This window comes from Mirounga leonina, unplaced genomic scaffold, assembly GCF_011800145.1.
Source record: "Mirounga leonina isolate KUSES-001 unplaced genomic scaffold, KU_Mleo_1.0 Mir_204, whole genome shotgun sequence".
Classification (NCBI taxonomy): domain Eukaryota; kingdom Metazoa; phylum Chordata; class Mammalia; order Carnivora; family Phocidae; genus Mirounga; species Mirounga leonina.
Window position 1 is genome coordinate 6,054,044 of NW_023270513.1, and position 24,990 is coordinate 6,079,033.

A 24,990-nucleotide genomic window follows, 5' to 3' on the forward strand; every position below is an offset into this window, starting at 1 on the left:
GGAATTTATTCTTGGGCTGCAGGGGTGTTTCAACATCCCTGCAATCATTGTGATACATCATATCAATAAAATCAATCATTGTGATACATCATATCAATAAAAGAAAGGACAAGAACCCCATATGATCCTCTTAATAGATGCAGAAAAATCATTTGACAAAATACAGCATCCACTCTTGATAAAAACCCTCCAAAATGTAGGGATAGAGGGAACATACCTGAACATCATAAAAGCATATAAAAAGACCCACAGCTTTTTTGTCTTAAGATCAGGAATATGACAGGGATGTCCACCCTCACCACTGTTGTTCAACGTAGTACAGGAAGTCCTAGCCTCAAAAATCAGACAATAAAAAGAAATAGAATGCATCCAAATTGGCAAAGAAGTCAAACTTTCACTCTTCACAGACAACATGATAGTCTACCTAGAGAACCCTAAAGACTACCCAAAAATTGCTAGGACTGATACAGGAATTCAGCAAAGTTGCAGGATATAAAATCAACCCACAGAAGTCTGTTGCATTTCTATACACTAACAATGAGGCAGCAGAGAAATCAAGGAATCAATCCCATTTACAATTGCACCAAAAACCATTACATACCTAGGAATTAACCTAACCAAAGAGATAAAAGATCTGTACTCTAAAAACTATAGAACACTTATGAAAGAAATTGAGGAAGACACAAAAAATGGAAAAACATTCCATGCTCATGGACTGGAAGAATAAATATTGTTAAAATGTGTATGCTACAGAAAGCAATCTGCACATCCAGTGCAATCCCTACCAAAATACTGCCAGCATTTCTCACACAGCTGGAACAAACAATCTTAAAATTTGTATGGAATCAGAAAAAACTGTGAAATAGCCAAAGGAATGTTGAAAAAGAAAACCAAAGCTGGAGGCATCACAATTCCAGACAGCAGGTTGTATTACAAAGTTGCAATCATTGAGACAGTATGGTACTGGTATAAAAACAAACACATATATCAATGGAATAGAATAAAGAACCCAGAAATGGATTCTCAACTCTATGGTTAATTAATGTTTGATGAAGCAGGAAAGAATATCCATTTGAAAAAAGACGGTCTCTTCAACAATTGATCTTGGGAAAATTGGACAGCCACATGCAGAAGAATGAAACTGGACCACTTTCTTACAGCATACACAAAAATAAACTCAAAATGGATGAAAGACCTAAATGTGGGACAGGAATCCATCAAAATCCTAGAGGAGAACACAGACAGCAACTTATTTGACCTTGGCTGCAGTAACTTCTTACTAGACAGGTCTCCAAAGACAAAGGAAACAAAAGCAAAAGTGAACTATTGGGACTTCATCAAGATAAAATGCTTCTGCACAGCAAAGGAAACAATCAACAAAACCAAAAGATAATGGACAGATGAGAAGATATTCACAAATGACATCTCAGATAAAGGGCTAGTATCCAAAATCTATAAAGAAATTATCAAACTCAACACCTCAAAAACAAATAATTCAGTCAAGAAATGGGCAGAAGACATGAACAGACATTTCTCCAAAGAACACATACAAATGACTATTGTGAAAAAATTTTGAACATCATTCAGCATCAGGGAAATACAAATCAAAACCACAATGAGATATCACCGCACACCTGTCAGAATGGCTAAAATTAACAACACAGGAAACAACAGATGTTGGTGAGGATGCAGAGAAAGGGGAACTTTCTTACACTGTTGGAGGAATGCACACTGGTGCAGCTACTCTGGAAAACAGTATGGAGGTTCCTCAAAAAGTTAAAAATAGAACTACCCTACTACCCAGCAATTGTACTGCTAGGTATTTATCCAAAGGATACAAAAATATTGATTTGAAGGGGCACGTGCACCCCAATGTTTATAGCAGTAGTGTCTCCAATAGCCAAAATGTGGAAAGAACCCAGATGTCCATTGACAGATGAATGGATAAAGAAGATGTGGTATATATGTATATATATATATACACACACACACACAAAGGAATATTATTAGCTATCATAAAGAATGAAATCTTACCATTTGCAATGATGTGGATGGAACTAGAGGGTATTATGCCAAGCAAAATAAGTCATCAGAAAAAGACAAATACCATATGATTTCACTCGTATGTGGAATTTAAGAAACAAAACTGATGAAAATAGGGGAAGGGAAGGGAAAATAAAATAAGATGAAACCAGAGAGGGAGACAAACCATAAGAGACTCTTAACTATAGGAAACAAACTGAGGGTTGCTGGGGGGAGGTGGGTGGGAGATGGGGTAATTGGGTGAAAGGCCTTAAGGAGGACAGTTGTAATGAGCACTGGGTGATATATGCTATTGATGAATCACTAAATTTTACTCCTGAAGCTAATAATACATTACATGTTAACTAAATTGAATTGAAATAAAAATTAAAAAAATAATTATATCACTAATTCCAACAGTGGTTTCTTAGTCTTCAAAGTATCTATGATTTTGCAATAGATTATCCTTCTATAGACTATCTTACCCTTAATTTACCTTTATCACTAAGAGGCCTTTTTAAAGATTATCCTGAATCTCTCTTCTGTAAATGAAGGTTATTTGCTTCTTTTTTCAACTTCTTGTTTTTATTTTGTTTTGCATTTCTGCTTTCCTGTCTCTTTAGCCTTTAGGAAGTAACCATGATTCTTACCTTTTGATTTGGCTGTTGTGGGAGTGTAAATATAGACTTCCAGTATGTCCAGGTAAAGAACACAAAGATGGCATGGTAGAATATGAGGTAGATAACTGAAATTTAAGAGAGAAAAAATAAGTGTTCATATTATCTTTTTTGTCCATTTCTAGCAGTTCAGAAAGACATAAAACTAGACAACAAATTTGTTTTGTTTTCCTATTACCAAGTATTTTCTATTGTTATTATAAAATGTTAATTCTTACCTTTTCCCCATGAAGTGACAGAAATAAGTTACAGTGCCAAATTTTCAGTGAGACCTTCTGGAAGTTGTATGTTTTAAAAGTTGCCATGTGATTCTATAACTAAAGGGGAAATGTTCTTTATGACAATGTGAGGGAAGCTACCATAGCCACTTATCATTATCTCTGCCATTGTAGGTGCTAAAAGATGATGATAGTATTTGCACAACACTATAGAGTTTACAACATGATTTCATAATATTTTCTTATTTTATTGCTTCAATAACTTGGTGAGGTAGGTAATAGGATAGGGACAGTTGGTTAACTATCAGGAATAGCTGATTATCCAAAGTGATACAGCTACATTATAATGTATCCAGGTCTTAAACACAGGATTACTGACTATAAATCACAAGTTCTTTTCAGTAGCCTCAAAGACTATATGTTCATTTTCTTTTTGCAAGGAATCTGGATTCATATTTATTGAAGCCAGTAATTAGAGACATCTTTTCCAGCACTAGAAAGCAAGGTTCTACGTGACTGCATAACTGAATCTGGTTAGAGCCACAACCCAGGACGAAGGCTGGTAGGGGAATAATCTTCAGTCCTAATTTTACATTAAAAACACTGTTAAACTTAACATAAATATAACAGTGAACTTTCATTTACAGCATCAACATTGTTAAGGTCATTATGTATAGAGCAGTCACTTTCAACTGTTAAACTAATAAAACATGACAACGTCTTCAGATTATATACTTTTTTGAAATGTGAGTTGTATCTATGATAGTTGTAAAAGGTGCTTCTACTGCTTACTCTTTGTCTCTTGTATAGCTCTTCTTTTTTTTTTTTAAGATTTTATTTATTTATTTGACAGAGAGATAGAGAGAGAGCATAAGTAGGCAGAGAGGCAGGCAGAGGGAGAGGGGGAAGCAGACTCTCCACTGAGCAGGGAGCCTGACGTGGGGCTCAATCCCAGGACCCTGGGATCATGACCTGAGCCGAAGGCAGCCCCTTCACTGACTGAGCCACCCAGGCGCCCCTTGGATAGCTCTTCTGATATCAGAAATTTCACTATTCTCCACAGAGGCCATTATAAGACTGATGGTCACTTTACTGTTTCATTTTGAGTTCTCATGTGGCAAGGTGTTATTACCTCAGTCAATCAGAAAGACTCAAGGGAATGATGACTCAAGACCAAGTTAATAGGGCTGAGTGCCTTATACATATATGGCTGAATTGAAAAAGCTGTACTCTCTTAGCCCAGTGCTCCTAGTCTTATGATACAATTCCTTTTTTATGTGCTTCATTTGTGTAATTATGAAATCTCATTTTCAAATTCAAGCAATTTAAAGTAAAAAGTAAAATCTACCACACACATACATCTAGCCTCCCACCTCCCCCTCTTAGGGCATTAATACCTGTCTGCTGTTTGGTGTGTATCAGTACAGATCTTCTGATTTTTATGTGTTCATATGAATATATGAACACAATATAAATATGGAAATTTTGTAATATTTAAAAATTTTTTCATTGTATTTCTTTTGAAAGGTAATACATTCACAAAATTCAAAATTTGAAGGCATAAAATAGTACACAGTGAAAAGTTTCCCTTTCATACCTGTCCCTCAGCCACCAAGTTTCCTTCCTAGAAGCAACAAATGTTACAGTTTCATGACTTCATTCTGTACCCTTTTAGATTTTATACATATAAAAGCACTGAAACAGTGTGTTTTTTCCACACAAATAGTAGTATTCTTTTTTTTTTTTAAAGATTTTATTTATTTATTTGAGACAGAGAGAATGAGAGACAGAGAGCATGAGAGGGAGGAGGGTCAGAGGGAGAAGCAGACTCCCTGCCGAGCAGGGAGCCCGATGCGGGACTCGATCCCGGGACTCCAGGATCATGACCTGGGCCGAAGGCAGTCGCTTAACCAACTGAGCCACCCAGGCGCCCCAAATAGTAGTATTCTATACACGGTTTCATACCAATTACTTTTTTCATCATCTATAAGTTGGAAATCATTCTATTTAATATAACTTGCAAAGAGTAAGCTTCTGACTTTCTTTAAAAATGTTGCATGGATTTTCATTGCATCAACATGCCATAATTTAACCGAAGTGTTTCTGATGAAAATTTAGTTTTTTCCTCTTCTCTTGCTACTACAAATAATGCTGTAATAAAAAAAACTTTGTATATATGTCATTGGCACATATACTAAATCTATAGGGTCAGTTTCTTAAAGTGGGATTGCTAGGCCCAAACATAGGCCTTTTGGCAGATAATGTCAAACTGCCATTAAAGAAAATGTTTTTTTTCTGGTGTAGGGGAACCATAAGGTTCCACAGGACCACTCAGGTGATATTCAGGACAGGCATGCCCAGGCACTGCAGGAAGAACCACGAGGGGAGCACTCACATGAGGGAAGCATGCGGATCATGCTCACACTGAACCCACCGAACTCCCACCCACCTATCCACTGACACCTTCCTGCTGCTGCCCCACCCATGCACCCTCCCACACCTGTTCTGTGGCTGGGCACCAGAAGGTTCCACGTGGCCACTCACTGGGTTGTGGATCCCCAAGTCCTGTGATCAGTGTTGGGGTGATATAGTGAGCAAGACTGTGGTTGGAAGGGACCTCAGACATCACCTGCTCCAAACCTCATTTCACAGGTTCAATTAAGGTACCTACAAGGGTCTGTTACACTCTGTCATCTTCCTGGTGATTTCAGGTCACAGCAGAGTGAGGATATAGAAGTTCCATATGTATCACCCCACAAACTAGAAATCTTTTCATCTTTATAGTAAAAATTCACCTGGGGAAGAGGGAAGATAGTGGTGGAGTAGGAAGACCCTAAGCTCATTTCAACTCATGAACACAACTAAATAACTATCAAATCATCATAAATCGCCCAGAAATAGACCAGAAGCCTGACAGAAAAACTACACAACTATAGGGAGAGAAGAGGCCACATCAAAGAAGGTAGTAACTGTGGAGATGTGGTTTAGGGGGAGAAGGATTGTGGGTGCTGTGGAGGGGAGGGGGATGTGGTCATGGAGAAGGGAGAGGGAGAGAGAAAGAGAGAGAGAGAGAGGAGCAGACAGGGGGATGCAAAAGGAGAAGGTTTCTCCAAAGCCATTGGCTTAGAAAATGAGAGGGGCTGATTTTAGTGAGTTCATGCAACCAGCAGGGCTTAAAGCCTAGAGCTTTAGGGACACCTGGGTGGCTCAGTCGTTTAAGCGTCTGCCTTCAGCTCAGGTCATGATCCCAAGGTCCTGGGATCAAGTCCCGAGTCCTGAATCGGGCTCCTTGCTCAGCAGGGAGCCTGCTTCTCCTTCTGCCTGCTGCTTCTCCTGCTTGTTCTCTCTTTCTCTCTCTCTCTCTGACAAACAAATACATATATAAAGCCTAGAGCTTTAAAGGTCCACGGGCTTGACTGGGATAGAGCTTGAAGAACAAGTGCTGCTCTTGGAGAGAAGGCAAGCACACAAACTGGGAGTAGACAGCATGGAAACAATGATTTGAAGAACACCCAGGACACACAAGGGGGAGATTATTTGCTCTACTTGGAATACATCTCTGGGAGAAAGTGTTTGTAAAACCCCTCCCCAGGAACAAAGGAGCTGGATGGTGGCATTTCCCTTCTCCTCTCCTCAGCATAAACACAAAGCCATGTACAGGAAGCAGTGCAGAACTGACACTGGCTGCCTAACATGCTTACACCAAGCCCTTCACCCTTGCACTCTGATGGGACTGCCTTTCTCAGTCACGCTTGCCTCAGTCCCTGCAGAACGGGCCCCTCCCCAGAAGACCAGAACAAATTCCTGCCCACACCATGTGTCCCAACCAGAGAGTTCTCCAGGACTTCAGTTGTGGTAGAAGGGGTGTCAGGTTTCATTTCATAAGCAGACCAGAGCACATCTAGTTAAAACTCACCACATTCAGACTAGGGACCAAACACTGTACACAGCAGGCAAGGAGAGCCTCTGCAGACTGGCTTGAAGGAAGTGCAGACGAAACACAAGAGCAGAGTACAATAAACACACACCAGAGACACTCCCTAAAGTGCCAGGCCCTTTACACGACATGACCTCTTCTTCATAATGCCATTACTTTCAGGAGCAGGAGACATAACTGGCTTTTCTAACACAGAGAAGAAGGCAGAGACTTAGACAGAATGCCAAGACAGAGGAAGGTATCCTAAATGAAAGAACAATATAAGGCCATGGCCAGAGATGTAAGTGAAACAGATATAAGTAACATGCCTGATGGAGAATTTAAAGCAACAATCATAAGGATACTCACTGGGCTTGAGAAAAGAATAGAAGACATCAGTGAGACCTTTACCACAGAGATCAAAGAGTTAAAAAAGAATGAATCAGAGATGAAGAATGCACTAAACAAGATGGGAAACAGGCTCGAAGCAATGAACAGTAGACTGGAAGAAGTGGAGGAATGATGCAGCATAGAATAATATAAGGGAAATAATGAAGCTGAACACAAGATAGGAACACTTATGCAACATGAGAATAGACTTAGGGATTTCAGAGACTCCATCAAACATAATAACATTCATATTATAGGAGTCCCAGAAGAAGAAGAGAGAGAAAAGGGGGCAGAAAATTCATTTGAGGAAATAATAGCTGAAAACTTCCCAAATCTGGAGAAGAAACAGATACCAGATTTAGGAGGCACAAAGAACTCCCATCAAAATCAATAAAAGCAGGCCAACACCAAGACATATTGTAATTAAATTTGCAAACTATAGCAATAAAGAAAAAAATCTTAAAAGCAACAAGACAAAAGAAGCCCTTAACTGACAAGGAAAGACCCATAAGGCTAGCTGGAGACTTCTCAACAGAAACTTGGAAAGCCAGAAAGGAGTGGCATGATATGTTCAAAGTGCCAAATGGGAAAAATCTGCAACCAAGAATACTCTATCCAGCAAGGCTATCATTCAGAATAGAAGGAGAGATAAAGAGTTACACAAAGAAAAACTAAAGGAATTTGTTACACTAAATCTGCCCTGCAAGAAATATTAAAAGGGACTCTTTGAGGACAAAGGAGAAACCAAAAGTGACAAAGACAAGAAAGGATCAGAGAAATCACCAGAATCAATGACAAAACAAGTAATAAAATGGAACTAAATACATATCTACCAGTAATTACTTTGTAAATGGACTAAATGCTGAATAGAAAGGGTGTCAGGATGGATGAAAAAAAAAAAAAAAAAAAACAAGACCCATCTATATGTTGTCTACAAGAGACTCATTGTAGACCTTAAGACACCTGCAGATTGAAAGTGAGGGATAGAGAAACATTTATCATGCAAATGGATGTCAAAAGAAAGCCAGAGTAGAAATAGTTATATCAGACAAACCAGATTTTTTTTTTAAAAGATTTTATTTATTTATTTTAGAGACAGAGCACAAGAGGGGGGAGGGGGAGAGGGAGAAGCAGACTCCCTGCTGAGCAGGGAGCCCGATGCGGGACTCGATCCTGGGACTCCAGGATCATGACCTGAGCCGAAGGCAGTTGCTTAACCAACTGAGCCACCCAGGCGCCCCGACAAACCAGATTTTAAAACAGACTGGAAAAAGAGACAAAAAAAGGGCACTATATCATAATAAAGGGGACAATCCAACAAGAAGATCTAACAATTATAAATATTTATGCACCCATATGGGAGCACCCAAATAAATAAAACAATAAGAAACATAAAGAAACTAATTGATTATAATATAAAAATAGTGGTGCACTTAACCTTCCAGTTACATCAGTGGACAGATCATCTAAACAGAAAATAAAGAAGGGAACAATGGCTTTGAATGGCACACTGGATCAGATGGAATTAATGGATATATGCAGAACATTCCATCCTAAAACAGCAGAATACACATTCTTTTCAAATGCACATGGGTCATTTTACAGAATAAATCACGTATTAGGTCACAAATCAGGCCTCAATAAATACAAAAAGACTGAAGTCATATCATGTACCTTTTCTGACCACAACAGTATGAAACTAGAATTCAACCACAAGAAAAAATGTGGAAAGACCACAAATACATGGAGGTTAAACAACATGCTACTAAACAATGAATGGGTCAACCAGGAAATCAAGGAAGAAATAAAAAAAATCATAGGAAAATGAAAGCACGATGGTTCAAAACCTTTGGGATGCAGGAAAATGATCGCAAGAGGGACATGCATGCCCAAACAGGCCTAATTCAAGAAGAAAAACCTCAAATGAACCTAACCTTTCACCTAAAGAAAGTAGAAAAAGAACAACAAAGCCTAAAGCCAGCAGAAAGAAGGTAAAGAGTAGAGCAGAAATAAATGATATAGAAACTAAAAAAGAAAACAAACAAAAAAACCCCATAGAACAGATTGATGAAAACAGGATCTGCTTCACTGAGAAAGTTAATAAAACTGATAACCCTCTAGCTAGACTTATCAAAAAGAAAAGGGAAAGGACTCAAATAAATAAAATCACAAATGAGAGAGAAGAAAGGATAACTAAGACCAGAGAAATACAAACATTATGTGAACAAACTGGACAACCTGGAAGAAATAAATTCCTAAAAACATATAAGCTACCATAACTGAAACAGGAAGAAATAGAAAACATGAACATACCAATAACCAGCAGAGAAATTGAATCAGTAATCAAAAACCTCCCAACAAACAAAAGTCCAGGACCAGATAGCTTCACAGGCAAATTCTACCAAACATTTATTTACTTTATTTTTTTAAAAGATTTTATTTATTTATTTGACAGAGAGAGAGAGAGAGAGAACAGCAGGGGGAGCAGCAGGCAGAGGGAGAGGGAGAAGCAGGCCCACCGAGCAGGGAGCCCAATGCGGGGCTCAGTCCCAGGACCCCGGGATCCTGACCTGAGCCAAAGGCAGACGCCTAATGACTGAGCCACCCAGGTGCCCTCTCCCAAACATTTAAAGAAGAGTTAATACCTATTCTTCTCAAACTAGTAAAAAAAAAAAATAGAAGAGGAAGGAAATCTTTCAAATTCATTCTATGAGGACAGCATTATCCTGATACCCAAACCAGAAAAAGACAGTACAAAAGAAGAGAACTACAGGCCAGTATCTCTGTGATGAACATACGTGCAAAATTCCTCAACAAAATACTAGTAAACTGATTCCAACAATACATTAAAAAAAATCATTCACCAGAATCAAGTGGGATTTATTCACATGATGCAAGGGTGGTACAATATTCACAAATCAATCAACATTATACACCACATTAATGAAAGAAAGGATAAGGGGCACCTAGGTGGCTCAGTTGGTTAAGCGTTGGACTCCTGATTTCTGCTCAGGTCATGATCTCAGGGTCGTGAGATTGAGCCCCACGCTGGGCTATGCACTCAGCAGAGATTCTGCTTGGGATTCTCCTCTCCCTCTCCCTCTGCCCCTCCTCCTGCTTGTTCTCTCTCTCTTTCTCTAAAAGTAAATAAATAAATCTTTAAAAAATAATAAAAGGATAAGAACCATGTGATCATTTCAAAAGATGCAGAAAAAGAATTTGACAAAGTACAATATCCATTCATGATAAAAACCCTCAACAAAGTAGGTTTACATGGAACATGCCTCAACACAATAAAAACCATCTTATGAAAAACCCATAGCTAACATAATCAATGGGGAAAGACTAAGAGCTTTCCTGTACATTCCTCTACGTTCAGGAACAACACAAGGATGTCCACTCTCACCACTGTTATTTAACATAGTATCTGAAGTCCTAGCCACAGCAATCTGACAACAAAAAGAAATAAAAGGCATCCAAGTTGGCAAGAAAGAAGTAAAACTTTCACTATTTGCACATGACATGATACTCTATACAGAGAACCTCAAAGACTCCACCAATAAACTATACTGATATATGATTTCAGTGAAGTCACAGGATACAAAATCAACCTACACAAATCTGTTACATTTCCATACACGAATAATGAAGCACCAGAGAGAGAAATTAAGGAATCATTCCCATTTACAAGTATACCAAAACCATAAGATACCTAGGAATAAACCTAACCAAAGAGGTGAAAGACCCGTACTGGGAAAACTATAAAATGCTACTGAAAAATTGACGAGGACACAAAGAAATGTAAAAACATTCCATGCCCATAGATTGGAAGAAAAAATATTGTTAAAATGCATATACTACCCAAAGCAATCTACACATTTAATGCAATCCCTATCAAAATACCAACAGCATTTTTCACAGAGCTAGAAAAAAACCATCATAAAATTTGATGGAAGCACAAAAGACCCCGAATAGCCAAAGCAACCTTGAAAAAGAAAAGCAAAGCTGGAGGCATCACAATTCCAGACTTGAAGTTATATTAGAAAGCTATAGTAATCAAAACAATATGATACTGGCACAAAAATAGACACATAGATCAGTGGAACAGAATAGAAAACCCATAAATGAACCCATAAATATATGGTCAATTAATCTCTAACAAAGCAGGAAAGAATATCTAATGGGAAAAAGACAGTCTCTTCAACAAATGGCGCTGGGAATACTGGAGAGCATCATGCAAAAGAATGAAAATGGACCATGTTCTTACACCATACATAAAAATAAACTCAGAATGGATGAAAGACCTAATTGTGAGATAGGAGTCCATCAAAATTCTAGAAAAGAACAGAGGCAATAACCTCTTTGTCATTGGCCATAGCAACTTCTTTCTAGATATGTCTCCTAAGGCAAGGGAAACAAAAGCAAAAATAAATTACTGGGACTTCATCAAAATAAGTTTCTGCACAGTGAAGGAAACAACAAAACTAAAAGACAACCTAGAGACTGGGAGAAGATATTTGCAAATGACATATGTAATAAAGGGTTAGTATCCAAAATATATAAAGAACTTACAAAACTCAACACCAAAAGAATGATTAGTCCAATTAGAAAATGGGCAGAAAATATGAATAGACATTTTCCAAAGAAGACATCCAGATGGCCAACAGACACATGAAAAGATGGTCAATATCACTTATCATCAGGTAAACGCAAATCAAAACTATGAGCTATCACCTCACACCTGTCAGAATGGCTAAAATTAACAACACAAGAAACAACAGGTGTTGGTGAGGATGTGGAGAAAGGGGAATCCTCTTGCACTGTTGGTGTGAATGTAAACAGTTGCAGCCACTGTGGAAAATAGTATGGAGGTTCTTCAAATTTAAAAACAGAACTGTTCTATGATCCATTAATCACATTACTGGGTATTTACCCACAGAATACAAAAACACTAATTTAAAGGGACACATACATCCTTATGTTTATAGCATCATTATTCATAAGACCCAAATTATGTAAGCAACTCAGGTGTTCATCAATTGATGAATGGATAAAGAAGTGGTATGTATATTTAATCGAGTATTATTCAGCCATCAAAATGAATGAAATCTTGCCATTTGCAACAATGTGGATGGAACTAGAGGGTATTATGTTGAGCAAAATAAGTCAGAGAAAGACAAATACCACGATTTCACTCATATGTGGAATTTAAGAAACAGAACAGATAAACATAGGGGAAGAGAAGAAAAAATAAAACAAGATAAAATCAAAGAGGGAGGCAAATTATAAAACACTCTTAACTATAGAAAACAAACAGGGTTGCAGGAGAGGAGGTGGTTGGGCGATGGGGTAATTGGGTTATGGGTATTAAGGAGGCACTTGATGAAATGAGCACTGGGTGTTATATGTAACTGATGAATCACTAAATTCTCCCCCTGAAACTAATAATACAGTATATGTTAACTAAATTTTGAATTTAAATTAAAAATTAAAAAAAAAAACAAATTAAGCAAAAAAGAGAGAGGCAAATCAAGAAACAGACTGTTAACTACAGAGAACAACCTGATAGCTACCAGAGGGGTAGTGGGTGGGGGGATGGGTTCAATAGGTGATGGGGATTAAGGTGTGCCTATGTTGTGATGAGCACCAGGTGTTGTGTGGAAGTGTTGAATCACTATATTGTACACCTGTAACTAATATTACACTGTATGTTAACTAACTGGAATTTAAATAAAAGCTTAAAATTTTTTTCTTAGTTTACATTCTTATCACCAATGAATAATAGTCATTCTTCCTCCACAGCCTAGCCCTTGTGAAGTGTTAGTGGAATTTTTGATCTTAGACAATACTTTAAAATTGTTAAGAGCCTCTTAACTGGGCGCCTGGGTGGCTCAGTTGGTTAAGCGACTGCCTTCGGCTCAGGTCATGATCCTGGAGTCCCAGGATCGAGTCCCGCGTCGGGCTCCCTGCTCATCAGGGAGTCTGCCTCTCTCTCTCACCCTCCCCCCTCTCATGCTCTCTCTCTATCTCATTCTCTCTCTCAAATAAATAAATAAAATCTTAAAAAAAAAAGTCTCTTAACTATAGGAAACAAACTGAGGGTTGCTGGAGGGGAGGTGGGTGAGGGGATAGGGTAACTGGGTGATGGGCATTAAGGAGGGCACTTCATGTAATGAGCACTGGGTGTTATATGCAACTGATAAGTCACTAAACTCTACCTCTGAAATCAATAATACACTACATGTTCATCTATTTTAAATAAAAAAATAAAAAATAAAATTGTTTCTTTGTGTTATCTTTTTTTGCAGAGAATTTATTATGAATTTATTAAGATGTTACATGTATTATCTCATTTATTCCTCAAAAACTACATGTAATTGATTTTTAATAAAAATAAAAATAAATAAAATTATTATTTTGTGTTATCTTTTGCTATGGTTTTGTTCCTTTGATTTTATGAAGTTTATACAGGAAAGACTCCATGTCTATCTAAGTTAGAAGGGACATAAACTAACTCCTGTCCTTCAGTATGGAATGGGATTATGGAACTTCTGGTTGCAAAGAAATTAGGAGAAAACTTTATTATGCACTTCAAAGGTAATAAATCTCTGCAATTTCGTTCCCCTGAATGTTGCAAACTAAACTCTTATACTTGATAGTGTTTTAAGGGTATTTATTTTTCTTCCAATGATTGAGATGGGAAGTGTGGGATTTTAAATTGTTCCAGCTAATACTACAAATTAACGACTGGTTTAATCATAAAATTTAAAACAGCTGACCCTCGTTCCTGTATTCCAATGTTTCACAGAAGTTATGAGTACTTTTTTTTTAATAGATGGGTAGAAAATGAGGGATCATGAGGTTAAATGACTAAGTCAAAGTCAATTACTGGATTGGTAGAATATGGACTATACTATAGATTTTATAAGAATCTTAGAGAACATACACCTGAAACAAACATAACATTGTATGTTAATTGTAATTCAATTTTAAAAGAAAAAAATCTTAGAGAACATAGAGATCCTCTAGTTTAACCTCCTCATTTCATAGAGAAATAATTGAGGCACAGGTAGGGTATGTGACTTGATTAGGGTTACCTAGAAAAGTTATGGAAGCAAAGGAACAAGAATCCAGGCTGCTTCATTCTCAGTCCAAAGCTCTTTTCCTTGGAGCAGTGGGTCCCAAGCTTCAGTGTGCATCAAAATCACCTTGGGAGGTTATTAGAATGCAGATCCTCAAGCTCTACACCAAAGATTCTGAATCAGTGATCTGAGATGGGAGTCCAAGAATCTAACAACTCGGGGCGCCTGGGTGGCTCAGTTGGTTAAGCAACTGCCTTCGGCTCAGGCCATGATCCTGGAGTCCCGGGATCGAGTCCCGCATTGGGCTCCCTGCTCGGCGGGGAGCCTGCTTCTCCTTCTGACCCTCCCCCATCTCATGTACATTCTCTCATTCTCGCTCTCTCAAATGAATAAATCTTAAAAAAAAAAAAAAAAAAGAATCTAACAACCCCTCCAAGTGATTCTCAGGCAGATGAGCCATAGAAAACAGGGCTTTAGGGGTCATTTGGTTGTTCAGCCCATCATCCCAAGGGGAAGCTCCTCTCCAACATCCCTGGCAGGCAATTTCCACATCTCTGTCACATTTCATCCTGCAGTGAGTATTATTATATTACGGGTGGGACCCATGATTCTCAATTTTGTTTCTCCCTATATATTTGATGTTCCTAAGGTATGATTCCAAATGTGTGGAAATTCATTTTTTTCTGCCTTAAAACATGAGAAACATAGGGGCACCTGGGTGGCTCAGTCGGTTAATCGTCTGCCTTCAGCTCAGGTCATGATCCTAGGGTCCTGGGATGGAGTCCCGCATCGGGCTCCCTGCTTAGCAGAGAGTCTGCTTCTCCCTTTCTCTCTCCCTCTGCCTCTCCCCCTGCTTGTGCTTGCTCTCTCTCTCTCTCTCTCAAATAAATCAATAAAATCTTTTTTAAAAATGAGAAACATATTTCTTTATATTTTGTAACTATATTCTTATAAACCGTAGGGACAATGAGTTTTTTAAGTGTGATGCTCTAGTGAGATTACAGATCACCAGAAAAATCAAAGAGCTTTTGAACAGTATTCCTGAACTGCCACTACTCATTGACATTGGAATGAACCAGGAAAACATCTTTTTAAAGCAAACAGGCACAGTAGTCTTTTGTTTATCTGGTAGTGATCACAGTCATGGGGCACTGGAAGCTGCTGGAGCTGTGATTACCACATGGGAAGCCAAAAACCTTTCAAGTTTTTTTTTTTCCTTCCACATGTGCAAAGGTTTTCAGGAGAAGAAGAAATCAGCCATAAGGAACATGACCAACTGCCAAAGAAAAATCCTTAGGCATGCAGTTTTTCTGAATTTAGTCACTGTGTTGCACTGTAAATATCCCATTATGGAAGTAGCTTCTGAAATGAGAAAGCTACTTGAACTTTTTTCCTGAAATAATAATTCATAAACACCTTGATAAAAATTATGGAATCTGAAACCACATGGTGGAAGTAGCATAAATTTGTTATTAGCAACATCTTTTGCCAGCAGGATGCCTTTCTATCTGTTGTTCCCAGGGACTAATGGAAAATGAGTGTTTTTGTGTGTATGTGTATGCACATGCATACACTTTCTTGTGTGAATAAGAATGAATGCAGCAAAGGAGGGCACGTATTGAATGGAGCACTGGGTGTTACACGCAAACGATGAATCATGGAACACTACATCAAAAACTAATGATGTAATGTATGATGATTAACATAACATAATAAAATTTAAAAAAAGAATGAACGCAGCAGATAAGCTGTTCTAAATGCAGCAAGATGAGGACCAAATTGGGGAAAAGAGGAAAATAATGAAATTTTACTATATATATTTAGACAAGTAAATGCTAAGGCTGTTATTGAGGCAATTATCCAACATACCTCTTTTCTTTAAAAGCTATTACTGAAAACTATGTTTCATTTAAAAAGATACATTTTCTATAGTATCTTTTATATCAATTGATGACTAAAAGCATTTGAGTTGGTAGAGTTGGGTAATGGGGAGAACGGTGTACCTTTCAACTACATACCATCATTCAAATAGGGACAGCAGCTGTAGCTTTAGCAATTGAAAGAATCCTCACTAAAATCCCCATTTTGGCCCAAGATAGAAATCCCCAGATTATTATCAAGGGGAAATTTGTCAGTGAGACAGTCACCTCTCTGAGTAGGAGACACCTATCAATGAGGTTTTGATTCTAATATGTGAGTTCTTTGCCTTAATTTACTTTCACTGTTTTAAAAACTTGAACAAAGAGCTGAACCTTCTCTCTCAGCTATTTGAAGGAGTATTTGGAGAGAATGGGGTTAGATGCCCATAGATTGTAGCCAAAGAGCTAAGGATAATTCATGAGAACACAAGAATTGTCCCAGAGTTGTTTCCATTATTCAGCTACCCCCTACCCCAGGAGAATATAAGATTTTCTCGAGTTGTTTTCTTTTTTTTTTAAAGATTTTATTTATTTGAGGGGGGAGAGTGAGAGAAGAGAAAGAGTGCAAGCACGAGCAGGGGGAGGAGCAGAGGGAGAGGAGAGAGAGAATCCCAAGCAGATTCAGTGCTGAGTGCAGCCTCAGGGTTCGATCCCACAACCCTGAGATCATGATCCAAGCCAAAACCAAGAGCCAGACACAACTGACTGAGCCACCAGGTGCCCCAAGAGTTGTTTTCAAGGTTTAGCCAGCTACTCCTTAGGAGTCTCTCTGATGGTAGTATCAAATTCTAGTGTCAACATATGGCATCACATTTTAAAAGAGCATGATTTTCCTTATTGATATCAATTTCAAAAGTTAAGGTTGTCTCTCAAATATCCTATTTCCCCTTAATTATCCATTAGGCATCTACCATCTATCAATTTATATAAACCTTTTATGAAGCTGGTTATATCTTCAGTCTATACCAATTCTGGGAGGTAATGAGTCTCATAAGTTTGCCAGCCCTGTGCAAAGCAGGGCTTCATTTCAATTGTTGTAAAAACTCAGTATTTTTTCAGTTTCAAAGAGCTTTCTAGTCCGAGCATATTGGAATTTGGTAAACAACACAAAGCTAACAAAATATATAGCCTACATGTGTTTATAAACTTGGATTATCGCCCCTTTCTTTTTCCATGCTGAAGAGGCCTCTCTTCTTGGTCTGTTTTAAGCATTGAAATGCCATGCAAAACACAATGTATTTGGATTCAGATGATTTGGGCTTGAACTCTAGATCCACCACTTAAAAACTATGTGTCCTTGAGAAGCTGGTTAACTTTGCTAATCTCATGATATATGTATACACACACAAAAACAACCTTATCAGTTTGTCTGACAAAGTTGTGAGAACTAATTGACTTAAATGTAAAAGTATCTCACATACTCCTAGGACTTAATTGACATCAGCTTTCTTCCTCTCCTTTCCTTCCTATTAAGTCTTAGTGATTTGTTTTCTGAGATATGGTGGTAAAAACTATACAGACTTCAGGGGCAGACACACTATGGCTTTGTTCAAAAGAGGAAAGTGGTTTGTTTTCAGTGTTCTTTTTGATAATGTTTACTTAACATTTCATTGATTCATTGATTGTTGGAATAAATAAGTACACAGGGCAGTATCACTCATGGAATAACTTTTGGCTACTTTCCTGGTTTAAAATGGATAGTCGAGATGCCACCATTCTGTATGTATCATTTGGATTAAATATAGCCCAATGCCTTCATGTTGTCAGGGATACTCACAGTGGACACCAAAGCAGAACAGAGAATCCCTACTTTCTACATAGTAGCTAGGGATTTGCAAGCCAATTTTTCACTGGCTGGGAAAGTGGCTGGGGTTATCCCAATTCCAGCTTGGTTCCCTCAGAATGAATTTCCTTTTTTTGATGCAACCAATAAATTCTGTACCTCATTAATATGATGTTGGCTTGATTTATTTTAATATAACATTTTAGATTTGGAAAAGTCATTAGATGCCATTTGGATCAACAGTCTCCATGATGTATAAATGTATAAATCTTCTTTGCACTATTGCTAATAATTGTTCAGCCAGCTTTTGTTTGAATACCTGAAGTAATGGGAAACTTAACTCTTGGGGCAGCCCATTCTATTGTTAGATAACTGTTAGACACATCTTCCTCATATTAAGCAGAAATATGCCTCCTGGTAGTTCTCTCCCATTGATTCTAATTTTGCTCCCTGAAAGGAATCATATTTGCTTAAAAACAGATAGACTTGTATCTAGACATTTAATGATCTCTTACAATTCAATAATAAGACAAAAGACTCAATAAAAAATAGGTAGAAGATTGAGATGCTTCATAAAAGAAGATAGAGAGATGGCAAACAAGGACACGAAAAGATGCTTATTATTAATCGTTACATAAGTACAAAGTAAAACCACAAGGAGATATCACATCATACACAATAAAATGGTTTAAAATCCCTAACAACACCAAGTGACAGTGAGGATGTAGAGTGACTGGAACGCTCATATATCACTGATGGGGATGCAAAATGGTAGAACCCCTTTGCAAAACAGTTTAGCAGTTTCTTATAAAGTTAAACATACAATTACCATTCAGCCTAGCAATCCACTCCCAGGTATTTACCCAAGAGAAATAAAAACATACATTTCTGCGAAGGCCTGTACATGGATATTCTTATCAGCTTGATTCATAATAGCCCCAAACTGGAAACAACCCAAATGCTCATGTATTTGTGAATAAATAAGCAAATTGGGGTACATCTATAATATAGAATACTACTCACCAGTAAAAATAAACAAACTACTCATACATGCACTGACATGGATGAATCTTAAATGCATATTACTAAGTGAAAGAAGCCAGATACAAAGGGTTACGATTCAATTTATAGGACATTCTGAGAAAGGTAAAACTATATGAAGAGAAAACAGATAATTGGTTGCCAAGGTGAAAAGTGAGAAGATAGCTTGTAAAGGGGGAAGAGGGATATTTTGAGGATAATGTAAATATTCTTTATCTTGATGGTGTTTACATCACTGTATACATTTGTCAAAACTCATGAACCTGTATATTTCTAAAGAGTGACTCTTATTGTATGTAAATTAAATCTTAACGTGACCAAAAAAAAAATCCCAAAGAGATCTAAAAATGAGTCTTTTCTGGGGTGATGTGATGCAGCTAACAAGCCAAGAGACAAAGGCAGTCATTGGAAGCTGGAAGAGATAAGATTTGGCATCTTCCCTTAAGCCTCTGGAGGGAGCATGGCCCATAGATATCATCATTTCACACTTCTGCCCACTAGAACCATCTGAGAATAAATTTTGGTTGTTTTATTTCACCATGTTTGTCATAATTTGTTATGACAGCCCTAGAAAACTAATACAGACTATACTCAGTTTTTTTCATCCATAAATGAGCATATAATAATACTTCAGAGGGCTGTAATGAGAATTAAATGAATCAATACTCCTAAGGTACATTAGAGCAGTAGTTGGCACATAATAAATGGATTTGAAATAGTATTTTAAAAAAGATTTTATTTATTTTAGAGAGAGAGAGTGTGTGGTTGTGGGGAGGGGTGTGGGGAGGGCAGAAGGAAAGGGAGAATTTCAAGCAGACTCCACATTGAGAGTGAAGCCCAACACTGGGTTCAGTCCCACAGCCCTGAGATCATGACCTGAGCTGAAATCAAGAGTCAGATGCTCAACCAACTGAGCCACCCAGGCACCTCTGAAATAGAATGTGTTATGATTCTCTAACCTTAGTTATCTTTTAGTCTCCATTCCCTTCATCTGTTAACTGGTAATAATAAAAATATTGACTCTAACAACCTCTAAACAAACAAACAAAAAACAAAAATGGGCCTTTTTCTTTGCAGTCTTTTCATTTTAGATTTTCTAACATTTAGCATAATAGGTAGCTATTTATTCTGACTTCCCAGCCTAACATTTTCATTTTTCTCATAGCCATATTTAAATGTGTTGGGAATTCTAGTCTGTATGATAGAAAGAAGTGCCAAGTGGTATGCATCTAGGGTAGGAAGCAAAATCATGACTCTGAAACATAGCATTGGCTTCATTCTGGCTGATCTTTCCTCACACATATAGATCTCATCATTTTGGCTCCATACATGCCGCCATCAAGGAGTAAACTGATGCAAGAGTGGGTTGCAGGAGTCATATTGGGAAGTACACAGGAGCATATAAGTTCTAGCTCAGGCCACTGGGGAGGGATAATAGCAGGGGAGTAATAGCTTTGAAATGTACTTTTAGATGTAGCTATATCAAAAGAGACTTGTCAAAATGTGAAGGAGCAAAATTACTTTTTTAAATCTTTACCAAGTATACAATAGACACCACTGGATTTTTATTTTTTAATTTTTTTTCATTTGAGTATAGTTGACACATGTTAGATTAGTTTCAGGTATACAACATAGTGATTCAACTTCTCTATACATCATGCTATGCTCACCAAAAGTGTAGCTACCATCTGTCCCCATACAATGCTATTACAATATCACTTACTATATTCCCTATGCTGTACCTTTTATCCCTGTGACTTATTCATTCCATAACTGAAAGCCTGTATTTCCCATTCCCCTTCACCCATTTTGCCTATCCTTGAACCCCCTTCCCTCTGGCAAACATCATTTTGTTCTCTGTATTTATATGTCTGATTCTCCTTTTTTTGTTTATTCGTTTGATTTACTTAGATTCCACATATGAGTGAAATCATATGGTATTTGTCTTTCAGTCTGACTTATTCACTTAGCAAAATACTCTATGGTTGCAAATAGCAAGATCTCATTCTTTCCTTCATGGCTGCATAATTTTCCATTGTATATATACACACTATTTTTTATCCATTCGTAAACTGACAGACACTTAGATTGCTTCCATATCTTGTTTACTGTAAATAAATCCGCAATAAACATAGGGGTGCATATATCTTTTCAAATTAGTGTTTTCATTTTCTTTGGCTGAATACCAATTAGTGAAATTACTGGATCACATGGTATTTATATTTTTATTTTTTTAAAAAAACCTCCATATTGTTTTCCATAGTGGCTATAACAATTCACATTCCCACCAACAGTTCATGAGTGTTCTTTTTCCTCCATATCCTTACCAACACTTGTTATTTCTTGTGGGTTTGATTTTAGCCATTCTGACAGATGTAAGGTGATATCTTGAAGTTTTGATTTGCATTTCCCTGATGATGAGTGATGTTGAACATCTTTTCATATGTCTGTGAGGCATCTATATGTTTTCTTTGGAAAAATGTCTATTCAGGTCTTCTGCCCATTTTTTAAATTGGATTCTTTTCAAAAAATTTTCTGGTGTTGAGACGTGATGAGTTCTTTACATATTTTAGATATTAACCCCTTATCAGATATATCATTTGAAAATACCTTCTCCCATTTAGCAGGTTGCTTTTTTGTTTTGTTGATGGTTTCCTTCACTGTGCAAAAGCTTTATTTTGATGTAGTCCCAATAGTGTATTTTTACTTTTGTTTCCCTTGCCTCAGGAGACATACCTAGAAACATGTTGCTATGATTGATGCCAGAGAAATTACTGCCTGTGTTCTCTTCTAGGAATTTTATGGTTTCAGGTCTCACAGTTAGGTCTTTAATCCAATATGAGTTTATTTTTGTTTATGGTGTAAAAAAAGTAGTCCAGTTTCATTCTTTTGCACATAGCTGTCCAGTTTTCCTAGCACCATTTAATAAAGACTGTCTTTTCTTCATTGTATGTTCTTGCCTTCTTCATCATAGATTAATTGACCATATAATTGTGGGTTTGTTTCTGGGGTCGCTTCAGTTTCATTGATCTATGTGTCTATTTTTGTGCCAGGACCATACTGTTTGGATTACTATAGCTGTGTAGTATATCTTAAATACTGGAGTATTTGAAATCTGTAATTGTGATACTTTCAGCTTTGTTCTTCTTTCTCAAGATGGTTTTTGGTATTTGGGGGTCTTTCGTGGTTCCATACAAATTTTAGGATTATTTATTCTAGTTCTGTGAAAAATGTTGTTGGTATTTTGATAAAAATAGCATTGAATCTGTAAATTCCTTTGGGTAGTACAGACATTTTAGCAATATTAATTCTTCCAATCCATGAGCATGAAATATTTTTCAAGTTGTTTGTATCATCTACAATTTCTTTCATCAGTGTTTTATAGTTTTCAGAGTGCAGGTCTTTCACCTCATTGGTTAAGTTTTTTTATTGGTATTTTTTCTTGGTGCAATTGTAAATGGAATTATTTTCTTTATTTCTCTGCTACTTAATTATTAGTGCATAGAAATGCTATCAATTTCTTGGTATTAATTTTGTGTCCTGCAACTTTACTGAACTCATTTATTATTTTTGGTAGTTGGTTTTTTTTTTAAGATTTTATCCATTTATTTGACAGAAAGAGAGCACAAGCAGGGGGAGCAGCAGAGGGAGAGGGAGAAGCAGACTCCCTGCTGAGCAGGGAGCCCAACTCGGGACTTGATCCCAGGACCCTGGGATCATGACCTGAGCTGAAGGCAGACACTTAACCATCTGAGCCACCCAGGCACCCCAATTTCTGGTAGTTTTTGGTGGAGTCTTTAGGTTTTTCTATATATTGTATTATGTCATCTGCAAATAGTGCCAATTTAACTTCTCCCTTACCAATATGGATGCATCTTATCTCTATTTCTTATCAGATTTCTGTGGCTAGGACTTCCAGTACTATGTTGAATACGAGTGGCAAGAGTAGACATCCTTGTCTTGTTCCTGATTTTAGGGAAAAAGCCCTCAATTTTTCACCACTGAGTATGATGTTAGCTGTAGGTACTTCATATATATTTCATATATATACCTTTACTATGTTAAGGTATGTTCCCTCTAAATCCACTTTAGTGAGACTTTTTATCATGAACGGATGTTGATTTTTGTCAAATGCATTTTCTGCACTATTGAGAATATCATATGATTTGTTTCCTCTGCTTTGTTGATGTAATGCATCACATTGATTGATTTGCAAATACTGAACCATCCTTACATCCCCAGAATAAATCCCACTTGACTATGGTGAATGATGTGTTAATGTATTTTTTTTTTTTGTCAATGTATTGTTGAGTGCAGTTTGATAATATTCTGTTGAGGATTTTTGCATCTATGTTTATTAGGGATGTTGGCCTGCAGTTTTCTATTTTTGTGGTATCTTTGTCTGGTTTTGGTATCAGGGTAATGCTGATCTCATAGAATGTATATGAAAGCTTTCCTTCCTCTTTTATTTTTTGGAAAAGTTTGAGGACTATAAATATTAATTCTTCTTTAAATGTTTGGTAGAATTCACCTGTGTATCCATCTGATCCTGTACTTTTAATTTTTGGTAGTTTTTTGATTACCAATTAAATTTTGTTACTAGTAATTGATCTGTTGAGATTTTCTGTTTCTTTCTAATTCAGATTTGAAAGACTGTATGTTTTAGGAGTTTATTCATTTCTTCTAGATTGTCCAATTTGTTGGCATATAATTTTTCATAGTATTCTCTTATAATCCATTGTATTTATGTGGTATCAGTTGTTACTTTTCCTCTTTCATTTCTGATTTTATTTATTTGGGTCCTTTCTCTTTTTCTTCATTAGTCTGGCTAAAGGTTTATTATATGTTACATATTATATATATAATATAGTTTATATATAGAGAGATATATAGATATAAAAGCAGTGGAATATTACTCAGTCATCAAAAAGAATGAAATCTTGCCATTTGCAATGACATGGATGGAACTAGAAGGTATTATGCTAAGTGAAATAAGTCAGCCACAGAAAGACAAATACCATATGATTTCACTCATGTGGAATTTAAGACACAAAACAGATGAACATAGGGGAAGGGAAAGAAAAATAAAATAAGATGAAAACTGAGAGGGAGGCAAACCAAAAGAGATGCTGAACTCTAGGAAACAAACAGGGTTGCTTCAGGGTGGTGGGTGGGGGGAGAAGGGATAATTGGGTGATAGGCTTTAATGAGAGTACTTGATGCAATGAGCACTGGGTGTTTTATTCAATGACAAATCAATAAATTCTACCTCTGAAACTAATAATTAATTTATGTGGGGCGGGGAGGGGCAGAGCAAGAAGGAGAGGGAGAAGCAGGCTTCCCACTGAGCAGGGAGCCCAATGCCAGGCTCGATCCCAGGACTGGACTTGATCCCAGGAACCTGAGATCATGACCTGAGCTGAAGTCAGATGCTTAACTGACTGAGCCACCCAGGTGCTGCAATATAATAATCTTTTAGAAATACGTTAGCCTCTAAAGAGAGCTTCATTTGGTTCCCCAAATCCACATTATAAGTAGTTTTACAATAATAAGTATAAAATCAGAACACTGAGATAAGTGCTCAAAACCTAGCTGAAGATTTCCTATGCAGTATGAATGGGAGTATAATAGGTCATACTGTGGCCCAAACTTTTTCCTCCCAGTGCCCTTTCAACTTCCTCATATATGACCAATAAGTCAAGATTAATATATCAAGAAGTGGACACAGAGCAAATACTTTCATGCTCTGGGTTTTCAAATGGAAACCTAAATAAGTTCTTATATTAATTTGCTAGGGCTGCAATAACAAAGTACCACAGACTGAATGACTTAAACAACAGAAATTTACTTTCTCACAGTTTTTGAGTCCAACATTAAGGTAGATGTAGATGGCCATCTTCCTGTGTCCTCACATGGTCTTCACTCTGTGTTTGTGTCCTAAT

The 24,990-nt window shown here is 37.2% G+C and overlaps 1 protein-coding gene across 1 annotated transcript in view; it reads right to left on the reverse strand.

Moving 5' to 3' along the window:
- The window catches only part of ZDHHC15 (zinc finger DHHC-type palmitoyltransferase 15), a 153,808-nt gene that overhangs the window by 88,811 nt on the left and 40,007 nt on the right, over nucleotides 1-24,990 (reverse strand). The window contains exon 3 of the mRNA XM_035028780.1: nucleotides 2,673-2,767. Within this exon, the coding sequence (XP_034884671.1) occupies nucleotides 2,673-2,767 (95 nt within the window). The remainder of the gene's footprint in view (nucleotides 1-2,672; nucleotides 2,768-24,990) is intronic.